This window comes from Taudactylus pleione, unplaced genomic scaffold, assembly GCF_031769625.1.
Source record: "Taudactylus pleione unplaced genomic scaffold, aTauple2 ptg000309l, whole genome shotgun sequence".
In the NCBI taxonomy this organism is placed as follows: Eukaryota; Metazoa; Chordata; class Amphibia; order Anura; family Myobatrachidae; genus Taudactylus; species Taudactylus pleione.
Window position 1 is genome coordinate 7,511,664 of NW_028284710.1, and position 12,130 is coordinate 7,523,793.

Here is a 12,130-nt window from a genome sequence, read left to right on the forward strand (position 1 = left end):
AGACTTTGCCTTCTTTAGCAACTGTTTAAGCATTGGAGCCTGCATATGCAACTCTGATCAACTTTGGGCGATTTGGAGTCAGCAGAATAGTGTCTGTAACTGGTCAACATAGGATAAGCATGCAGTATGTATGTAAATTGAATTGGGAGTTATTCAGAGGTAAATGTATGCAGAGATCAGTCTGCAGAAAGAATAGGGCTTGCCTGCACGGACAGTGATGACTGCTACTTTCAACATATGAAGAGGGGGGGGGGGGGGTCAGTGCGGATGCATATGTGCAGCCAACTCTGAGTGCAGACAGATATTCATCTTTATTTTAGGCACGCAATATGGCCGCAGATGAGGCTGAAATGCCAGCAACTCTAAATTAGACTTTCTTATTCAGGAAAATGCAGTATACAAAGACTGTGTTGATCCGAAAATCAATCTTACTTTTAGAAAAAAAAAAACCTGGGGAAGGCTTTGGGTTCCTAAAGGATTCATAGAAATACATCTACTGATGAAAAGGAAAGGAAATATTTAGTAGACTGTACTATCAGCACATCTATATCTACACTTTGTGGGGGGGGAGGATTTAACAAAATTTGCAAAAATCTCAAAAAAAAAAAAACCTTTCTACACGGTGTCATTGTGTGTACAATGTTGAGAACAAAAATTAATTTATTCCATTTTGGAATAAGGCTGTAACATAACAAAATGTGGAATAAGTGAAGCGTTGTGAATTCTTTCCGGATGCACTGTATCTCTGGTACACAATACATGGGCACACAGCGTGTACCCCACATTAGCAATATACTTTTTAAACTTGCAAAAACATACCTTGTGTCCCAACTATTTCCATGTGGAGATGAGCCAGGCCACTTGCTGTAGATAGTGATAGCTTCAGCATTCCCTCCACAGTCACTGTATATCTATTTAGGTAATCAAATAGTGAACCATGCTCATGATAATCTGACACCAACCAAAGTTGAGTCCATGTGCCATTATCTGTAAAAAAAAATGTTTTTTTAAAAGTATACACTAAAACATAGATGAAAAAAGTTAATCTAAAAGTAAAACCCTCCATAAATGTATAAAGGAAAAAAGTTTAAAAACAGATGAGAACAAAAACATCCTCTCACATTTATCCAAATAACTTTATAATTAAATAATTTTGCAAATTTGCACTCAAAAGAAAGCAATTATTTGGTTAACCTACTAGTAATTGAAGAGGTGAGTGTAGTAATTGAAGAGGTGAGTGAATGAAGACGTTATGTAATAATTCTCTAATCCTTTAAAACATTTTTTTTTTTTTTTTTTTAATGTGTTATGACCTAGGGCAGGAGTAGCCATCCCTGGTCCTCGAGAGCTACCAACAGTGCTTGTTTTCCAGGTCTCCTCACAATCACAAGTGAAATAATTAGCCACACCTGTGGATCTTTTCAAATATGTTAGTGAGTAATGGATACACCTGTGCACCAGCTAGGTGGTCTGGAAAACGTGAACTGTTAGTAGCTCTGGAGGACCGAACTTGGCTACACCTGACCTAGGGATTATAGTAAATGTTATTTTAATGTTAACATATTTACGGATAGATTGTGTGGGTAAAAGTGCTATGTCAAATGTATCTAACTGTAAATAATAATATATATGGTAAGAACTTACCTTTGTTATCTCTATTTGGGTCACCGCTAGCTGTGACCCCAGATACCTACCAGAATCCCCGGATCGGTACCGGCGGGGTGTAGGAGAGACAGCATGGACGTCAGTACTGACAGTCCAAGCTGTACACTCAGATGTGCAGCCACAGCTACATTTAGAAAACTTCAGGGGCCATAAAAGCCCCCCTCTGTAGAAGGTGCTCCGACTCCGAGCCAGCCACCAATGAAACTGATTTGCCTTGGCTCGGGGGCAGGGTATAGGAGGGGGACCACAGTGCATCCTGGAAGGCTGGAAAACGTTAACTCTGTGGTGCCTGTGACTGACGTCATCACCTATACCCCAAGGTATCCTGTGGATACCCTATGGAACCTGCAGTAGAGATCTCAGTTTCTTCTAAAAAATAACACCACCTTTCAAGTGTTCTACTTGAACAGAAATTGTTGCACTCAAGTAGACGTGAAAGATTTCCAATATTAGGAAATACTGCTTTTTGTTATACTTTGTAATGCAGGACGTATCAGCTCCAACATTTCTACACCTGGAATCCACAAGGTAGTAGATCTTGGCTCAGTCTATAAATAAATAGACCTGGAAATGCAGGCAATGTGTATGAGGTCAATGTTGTTACACCTTAGATATTTAGATGGATTAATATCCACAGGATAACAGATCCGCACACATTGTGCTAACCTTATAGCTCGAGTAAGTTTAAATGTGCTCATGGCCTGTCGAGAAATACTGCCTGCTTTTGCCGGCTTTTTTCATAAAATATATATTATATATAAACACAATATATATATATTTTTTTTAAGCCAATCTCCGCCATTGGTCCGACTTCTATTGTGTCCAGACAAACACAGATCAGGTGCGAGTTAAACTATGCAGCACCAATGTTCCAAACGCATTACAGGTATTATCATAATTAGTCTGGGGTTTTAGAACACTAGCGCTGCAGTGAGCCCACTTAAATCTCGGGAGCTGCTGGGCACACGAGTTGTCCAGACTCGTATGGAAAATCATATATAAACAAATGGGGTTTTGTGTCCAGCGCTAACCAATACTAAAGGTGTTTGTTAGTATTGTAAATGAAGTGATGAATACAGGTGTTAAATCTCAATCAATTGTTGTTTATTGGTAACGGCAAATATGTAGATAAAATGTTCTTGAATTATCATTTACAACTGTAGTGGGCAGCAACTTTGCAACCACGTGCTCTACAGCAGCAATGGAATACTTAAGCTCATTATATCACAAGCCGGCTACATCTGGTGACTGTTATAGCTTGAAACAGCACCCACTGGCTATTTCTATCATCACCCGCTTTATAGCAGTAACAGAATTCCAGGAGCCTAGACATAATATAAGCTTCCATTTGTCCCATTTATGAACACAGCTTGATTATTCCTATTTGGAGTCAATTTACGAGGCTGGTTTGCTATACTGATTGGTCACTTATACGACTGACTTGTTAGAAGTTGAGTGACATTGATAATTAAACTTAGGTTTTTTATTTTTAGCTAATGTACACCATAGAAACTTGTAGTTATCCGATACATATTATATTGCACTTCTATATGTACAGTTACATGAGTGACTTATGGTGCGTACACACGGTACGATTAAAATGGACGAAATGAACGATAACTATATAGATCATATTATTAATATCGTCCATTTTTCGGTGGCCAACGACCTGCGATGAGCGGGCACGCATGGATGATAGCTATATCGACCATCGCCCGTGCATGCAGGCCAACCTGGTTGATATCGACCAGGTACTATAGGGACCCTTGGCCATCGTTGGTGGGTACATGGTGTGCTGGATGATCGATATCGATCATCCAGCACACCCTGGAGATCGCACGTTATTGTTGTCGATCGTCCAGTGTTTCCGCACCTTTAGATAGAGTTTTCTAGCTAATTAGCTATTTGTTACCATTTTTATCATATTTGTGCAGCCATAACAGTGGGTTAGTACTCCAGCTCCCTATTGACAGACAGAAAGTTTTTTCTACAGGGACTTCCCACTTGGTGTATATAAGCTAGCTCCTCCTGTTCCCGTGTCTTGAGTGTCTCTTCATCACCTTCTCTGTAGAAAAAACACAATCACGGGAGGGCGATCTAAAGGCTGCCATGGATCCTTCGAAGGGTATGCAGTCGGGAAACCGGCTGCCTTAATACCGACAGCCGACTTCCCGGCTGCTTTATCCCGGAGTGGGATAAATGACCGGCGTCTATATCTAGACGCCTGTTATTTACCCGACGCCGGGAGACCGGCGCCCAGCATCCAGATTGAAGGGATGCTGGGCGCCGTGAGCGGACAGCCGCGTGGGGAGGGTTAGGGCACCTGGGGGGACTTGGGGTTAGGCACCCCCCCGGGAGGGTTAGGCACTTGGCGGGGAGGTTAGGGTTAGGGTGTTAGGTTAGTCTATACTTACCTTAGGGACGATCGGGATTTCCAGCGCTGTCGGGCTTCCGCTGCTGGGCTCGGCTGATCTGTCGGGCTGCCACTGCCGGGAATCGAACTGCCGGCCATGCGGCAGCCAAGATTCCATACAGATTCCCTTCGAAGGAACAGAATTATCGGTAAGTTATAATTCGGAGTTTTCTTCTTCAGTGTCCATGGCAGCCATAACAGTGGGATGTACCCAAGCTTATATATATAGGGTGGGCCAGATACATAAACATATATAAAAATATAGTCAAGACTCCAATCTGATGCAAATCTATTTATTCAAGGCCCCTTGAAGTACTTGACCTCCAAAGTGAGGGTCCGCAATTTGTACAGCATAATGTCTTGAAAATGTAAGTATAGAGGACCAAGTTGCTGCTTTGCAAATGTCCACTGCTGATGCCTGAGCCTTTTCTGCCCATGACATCGCCCTAGTAGTGTGTGCCTTTATGATTTCTGGAACTCTGCTCCCTTCCTTTTTATATATGACAATCACTTCGCTGATCCCTCTGGAAATAGTTTGCTCGGTTTCGCACTCAGGGCCTGAATCAGAGCCGCTCGCAAAAAGCAAGCGCTCGATCTGAATCAGGGCGTGTGCTGTTTTTTTTTTTTTTGCGCCCTCTTGGTCGCTCGCCCACAGCTTATGCGAGCGGCCATGATGATGGTCGCGATGGTCAAGACCATCGCGACCATCGGGCTCGCGACGAGACCCTTGCGGTAGGGTCTCGTTGCCGCAAGCCCCAGTGGACTTCCTGCACTATTAGAGCAAGAAGTCCACCTACTGACATCGCTAGTGAAGTCAGTAGGGCGCCCACAAACGGCAGGCGTTCGCATGGGAACGCCTCCGTTTATGAAGCCACCCCCCCGCCACGCCTACAAAATGGGACGAGCTGTCGAACAACATCGACAGCCGCCCCTTTTGTAGTGAGTCCCGGAGCGAGTGCTTTTTGCGCTCGCTCCAGGGCGCTCGCGTGCGCACTGGGCCACCATTGACGCGCTTGCGAGCAGGTCTGAATCAGGCCCTCAGCCTCTCCTGACTCCAAAAGGAATAACCAAAAGATGCTTAGGGTTCGATCCATTTAGGTGCGAATTGCAAGTAGCGAGTTTGTTTCTTTAAACTTGCACAATTCGCCGCGAAGTGCGCTCCCGAGAAGTCTACAATGCAATTAAAAATGCCCATTTGCATTACTCGCAGCGGAGGCGTGTGAATTGACTGCCAAATGAGATTTGGAGAAATGCATGAAAATGTCGGGAGACCATCCTGGACCCCCAAAATGGATTAATTTCGTTAGCAGGACTGTATAGACGGCTGTTTGTGGTCATTAGGGAGTTACTGCAGGTTTTGAAATGTCAAATGGCTGATTTGTGGGTTTTTTTTTTTTAAATGCAAGAAAAGTTATATAAAACAAACTTTTTTCATTTAATCTCAAACGAATTACCGTATATACTCGAGTATAAGTCGACCCGAATATAAGCCGAGGTACCTGATTTTACCACAAAAAACTGGGAAAACTTATTGACTCGAGTATAAGCCTAGGGTGGGAAATGCAGCAGCTACTGGTAGTAATCCCCCCTCTGGTACTGTCCCCAGTAGTAATCCCCCTGGTAGTGCCCCCAGTAGTAATACCCCCCCTGGTAGTGCCCCCAGTAGCAATATCCCCCCCTGGTAGTGCCCCCAGTATTAATCCCCCTCCTGGTAGTGCCCCCAGTATTAATCCCCCTCCTGGTAGTGCCCCCAGTATTAATCCCCCCCCTGGTAGTGCCCCCAGTATTAATCCCCCCTGGTAGTGCCCCCAATATTAATCCCCCCCCTGGTAGCGCCCCCAGTAGTAATATCCCCCCCTGGTAGTGCCCCCAGTAGCAACATCCCCCCTGGTAGTGCCCCCAGTATTCCCCCCCTCCCTGGTAGTGCCCCCAGTAGCAACATCCCCCCCCTGGTAGTTCCCCCATTATTAATCCCCCCCGTCTGGTAGTGCCCCTAGTAGCGATATCCCCCCATGGTAGTACCCCCCGGTAGTAGCCCCCCCAGTAGAAAGAAATGTAAAAAAAAAAAACACTTACCTGTAACCCCGCTCCTGGTCCCGACGCTGCTACAGGCTCCTCCGCCGCTTTGCATAATGGGAGAGACGTCGTCATGACGACGTCTCTCCCATTACCCACTGCGGGAGCCGGAAGATGGCTCCCGCAGTGGGAGCAGCAGTAGCCGCTGAGAGTCTGACAGACTCTCAGCGGCTGCTGATTACACCAAACACATAGCTGCCGGCTCCGGCGGCTGTGTGTTTAGCAGTGTGTAGTGCTGACCGAACTCCGTCCGGTCAGCGCTACACACGCGGCGCAGACTGTGTCACAGTGACACAGTCTGCACCGCGGCCCGCATGGTACGCTACTCAGCAGCGTACCATGCGGGCATGACTCGAGTATAAGCCGAGGAGGTGCTTTTTCAGCACAAAAAATGTGCTGAAAAACTCGGCTTATACTCGAGTATATACGGTAAATGAAAAATGCAAAAAAAAAAAACAAGGAAAAAGGGTGATTTTGGGGTACTTTGAGGGCACCTTGAAAAATAAAAAATAAACAAATGATTAAAAGCATTATTTTTCAACTAAAAAATTACTAATTAAATTTGGGTTGCCTAAACTAAAGGCAAAGTTGATTTTGGGGTAATTTGAGGAATTTTTTTTTTTACCCTAAAAAAATGCAGTTATTGGCCTAAATTAGCCAAATAGGAACTTCCAATTGCCTAATTAGTCATTAGGGGGGGGGGGGGGTAGTGTCCAAGGGGTTCAGCACAGTGTCCCCACATTATAACCTTAAATTAAGGATTTTCCTCTCCATCGCTCACCCTCAGGGAGGTGCGAGTGGAAAGTTGCGAATTCAGTCAGTGCGAGTTGCTGATTGGATTACAAAATGAATTCGCTGTGCGAATTCAAAGTGAAGATTGCAACTTGCACCTAATAGGATTGACCCCTTAGTTTTCCTAATATCCTTCACTCTTTTCAAGTATACAGTAAGAGCTCTCACTAAATCCAATTTATGAAGGTTCCCTTCTTCCTCGTTTTCTGGAAGAGGAAAAAAAGATTTAGGTAAAACAATTTCCTGTTTCAAATGAAAGCGGAAACCACTTTAGGAAGACATGCAGGATTAGTTCTCAACACCACTCTTTCAGGAAAAATGTTAAGAAAATGTTCTTCTACCCATAAGGTCTGTAGTTCAACAACTCTTCTAGCAGATGTAATTGCAATTAGAAAAAACAAATTTTCCATGTCACATATTTCAAAGCCACCTCTTCTTATGGTTCAAACGGAGCCGCCATCATGGCGTTTAGTAGAAGATTTAAATCCCAAGGTGCTACCAAAGATCTTATCTGTGGTCGAATCTTCTTTATGGCTTGACAAAACCTCTTAATTAAGGTTTCCCGTGACAATTTTCTGTCCATTAGTACACTTAGAGCAGAAAGCTGCACTTTAATATTTGCCACTTCCAGACTTTTCATAAAACAGTCACACAAGAATTGTAAGACCTGTGGAATCTCTACGTTCAAAGGGTCAGTTATTGCCCCTCTCCAGACCAAAAAATGTCTTCCATATTTTATAATATACTTCTGAGGAAACTTTTTCCCTGCTTGTAAAAGAATTTTAATAACTTGATCTGAAAATCCCTTCTGTTTTAATAATGACCACTCAATCTCCATGCCGTTAATTGAGCTCTGTTATTTCTAGATGAAAACAGATCCCTGACTTAGAATATCCTTTCTGACTGAAATTATCCACAGCTCCTATACTGACATCCTCATGGCTGTTGGAAACCGGACTCTTCTAGGCCAATATTATAATACTGCTACTATCTCCACTTGCTCTTATTTTCTTCAGAACTCGAGGTATCAAGAAAAAAAATATGGAAAAAATATATCCTAGGTGAAAGTTCCACTTTATCGATAGTGCGTCTGCTGCTTGAGTCCCCTTCATCTGATATCTGGAGAAAAACCGAGTAAGTTTTGCATTGAGATTTGTTGCCATTAAGTCTATTATTTTGGGCACCCCAAATCTCTTCATTATTTCTTGAAAGGTTTCCATATTCAACTCCTACTCTCCTGCTATAATCTCATTGCGACTCGGAAAATCAGCTGTCACATTTTCCACCCCTGGGACATGGATTGCTGAAAGAACTGAAGATACCTCTGTGTCTTCCATAAGACTTTTGCTTTTGGTACCACCCTGCTGATTCGAGTAAACTACTACTGTCATATTGTCTGACAGAACATTCAAATTAGATCCTCTGATCTTTGAAAAATAATCGCATTGCAAACTGCCTTCATTTCTCTTAGATTTGATGATAGTAGCCTCTCCTGTGGAGACCACTGTCCCTGTGCAATAGATGTAGTAGATGTGCTCCCCAGCTTGTTGAGCTTGCATCTGTAGTTAGTCTTTGGTACTGTGGCTGTGCTAACTATGTTGATCTTTCCTCTCTCTCCAAAGACCTCCACCACATTAGGGACTTCCTTGTGTGCTGTTCCAGCGTTACGTAATAATTTAGAAGTAATCCTCTGCGGGTAGACTTTGGTATATTCCTCAGAATCTCTCTCATTCGCCATCTTGCTCATGGTACGATTCCTATGGTGGAAGACATTCCTAGAAGAGAGACCGCTGTACGTAATTGTATTCTTCTGCATTTTAGTACAAACGCAAACAGTCTTTAAATCTTTTCATATCTGTCTTCTGAGAGTCTAACCTCGTATCGAGCAGTATTTATCTGTACCCCTAGGAACTGTAGTTGCTGAACTGGTACCGATTTGCTCCTCTTCCAATTCACTACTCGGCCACTTAATTACATGGTTTTCAAAATTTTTGTCTTGACTGTCCGTTATTTCCGGTATTGTTCTTCCTGAAATCAGGTGGTCATCGAAATATGGCCAAATTGACAGGCCCTGTCTTCGTAGATAGGCTATTAGTACTGATAAAATCTTTGTGAAAGTTCTTGGGGATGATGCCAGACCGAATGATAGACGTGAATTGGAAATGCCTGTTTAGGATACAAAATCTTAAATAGCTCTGATGCTACTGCCAGATTGGAATGTGGAAGTAAGCGTCTCTCAGGTCTAAAAAAATTAGAAAATCTACTATTTGTCCCAACAGTATTGTTTTTAAAGTCTCCATCCGAAATCTTTTAAAGAAACTTGTTTCAATCTCTTAAATCTAATATCGTCCTGAACTATCACGATGGTTTCTTTACTAGAAACATTTGAGAATAAAAGCCCTTCCCTCTTTCCATCAGAGGTACTGGTTTTATGGCCTGTAAACTGATTAACTTCTTAATACTTTCTTTTAGGATCTTTAGTTCCGAGGTTGGATTTCTTGAGATCAGAAATCTGTCCCGTCTGGGAAATTCCTGGAATTCTATCATCTAACCCTTGGAGACTATTTGTAAAAGCTATTTGTCCAGGGTAATCTTTTTTCATATTTCTGCAAATTTTAACAGTCTGCCTCCTACTGGTAATCTGGGAAGGGACTGTGTATAGTCCTGGTCTTCATCCATAAAGGTCTACCCTGGTTTTGACGAAATGAGTGTCTTGTCACGCCTGTAGAATACCTTCTATTTTACAGTCTCCCTGGTCTGTAACTTTGCACCTCCCTAAACTGGTGCTATTCGGATGTTGGGAGGGGGAAGGCTCATGTTCCATATCTGCGCTTACAGCAACTGCTTGGCAGTAACACACGCACAAACACACACTCAAGATGCTTCTCTGGTGTACGGCGCCATCTTACTAGCCCTCTGACCTCAGTAATGGGCGGGCGCATGCGCGGTCAGAGCCGCAATGCCTCTTGGATGATCATGTCATCAGCCTCCGCCGCGTAACACGAGGCTGCTGGAGACTCACAAAGCATTTTGTTTTATCGAGACCCAGCACCTCAGCCACCTGTCCCACATCCCGGAGGCGCCACCCCGCCACAGACTGCGACCACCGGCGCATAGCTGGGCATTAAAAAAAAAAAGTAAGTCCTCTGAAGATAATTAAACTTACCTACTCTGTCTTAGGACAGGAATAAAAGACACAGGGGAACAGGAGGAGCTAGCTTATATACACCAAGTAGAAGGTCCCTGTAGAAAAAACTTCCTGTCTGTCAATAGGGAGCTGGAGGACTAACCCACTGTTATGGCTGCCATGGAGACTGAAGAAGAAATATTAAATTACCTTAATGTGGGGAGGTCAGAAGTGCATTTAAGGGGCCTGTGAGGAGGCTAAAATGTTTGGTTACACTACGGTTTTTACAATTATTTCTCTCGAAATTGATACACTGAAGCAGTACCCCAGTTGTTTTTTTTTTCCTTTTAAATGATGGGTCTCTGGGACCTACATAATTTTGATCTCCGTGTGATCACCGCTTTATCATCATTAAAGAAGGCTCCAACATATTATGCAGTGCTGTATATTGAGGAGAACATGATAATTATATTTTAAGTGATTATAAATCAAAAGGTAAAAAAGTATTTGCGCAAATTAGATTAAAATCTAAAAAGGAACATTAACGTTATAGGGGGAAGGGAGATTAACGTATGGTTAGCATAAGGCAGGAGCATTACCAGCTACCAATATAATAGCATTTCTGTGCACCTATCGAAGGTGTAGTGTGTTTAGAATGAGAATACAGTGGAAAGTGGAGACAAGAAAGATCAAGCAATCACTTAAGAAATATCAAGACAGCCAGCTGTTAGCAAACATGACTGTCACAATTATTTTCAATCTCCTCCTGCTTCTTGTTCTGGAAAAGGAGACTTATGTCTTTTACCTGTTAAGTCTCTTTCTTCAACTCCACAGGGGGCACAGGGACAACTTTGGGTATAGCCTGGAGAGGAGATACTGGGCACCAAACAGTTAATGAAATTTACCCACAAGCCCACTCTCCTCTCCACCCCCAGACACTGGGACCTCAGTTTAGTTTGAGCCGCAGTGAGTACAGAATGCCCGAAGGCGGCTTCCGAGGACGCAAAAGTGTAAAATCTCATAAAAATATGAGCAGCAGACCATGGTCAGGCTTACGAAACCTCTCAGTCAGTTTGACATACAGAGAGCCCTCACCGCAACGAAGCCACAGGGTGAGATGGATACGTAAACTGAAATGCAGGAACCGCAAATTCCTAATTAAAATGAAACCGGGACAATACCTTGTGAAGGTAGCCTAGGCGAGTCCTTAAGAAAGCCCTGACAGAATTTAACACAAGAAATGCAGAGCTGGACGAGAGATCGCTCAATCTGAGACCCTCTGAGCAGACGCGATGGCCAAGAGAAAGATTTCCATATAAGCCAACGCAAAACGACCGTCTGCAATGGTTCAAAGGGAGACGACTGGAGAGCCCTGAGAACAAAGGAACTATCCCAGGGAGCCACTGGATAAACAAACGGTGGCTGCACAGAAAGCACTCCATGGAAAAAAGTTCTCACTTAAGGAAGCAGAGCTATTTGTCTGTGAAAAAGGATAGACAAAGCCGAAAACCTGGACCTTTAAGGACGAAAGCCAAAGGCCCACGTCCAAACCGGTCTGTAGAAAGAAAAGGATCTGGGAAAGACGAAAAGACCTGGGATTAAAACCTCTGGTCAAACACCATGTACACCAAATCCTGTTATAAACATGTGCAGAAGGCGGGCTTTCTGGCCTGCAGCATGATCCGAACAACTCATCTAGATAATCTTTTGGCTCTTAGGATGGATGCCTCAAGAGCTACCCCCTCAAAGGGAGCCTGGCCAGGTCCAGATGTAGACATTGGCTCTGGGACAGCAGACCCGGCCACAGCGGAAGCAGTAGAGGAGCATCTACAGACAGGCTCGGGAGATCTGCATACCAGACGCGACAAGACCAATCCGGAGCACCAGGATCAGAGTGCCTTCTTCCAGCTTGAATTTGCGAAGGACCCGAGGAATCATGGAGCTGGAAGGGAAGACCTAAATCAGTGGAAAAGAAACTGCCAGTGCATCTACCAGAAAAGCTCCCGGATCCCTGGCGCTAGAGTAATATCTCATAAGCTGGTGACTGTAGTGAGATG

General features: G+C 43.7%; 1 protein-coding gene across 1 annotated transcript in view; it reads right to left on the minus strand.

Annotated features, from left to right (window-relative positions):
• TGFBR1 (transforming growth factor beta receptor 1) overlaps nt 1-12,130 on the minus strand; it is a 74,063-nt gene that overhangs the window by 26,157 nt on the left and 35,776 nt on the right. Inside the window, exon 5 of the mRNA XM_088442335.1 lies at nt 820-987. Coding sequence (XP_088298461.1) covers nt 820-987 — 168 coding nt within the window. The remainder of the gene's footprint in view (nt 1-819; nt 988-12,130) is intronic.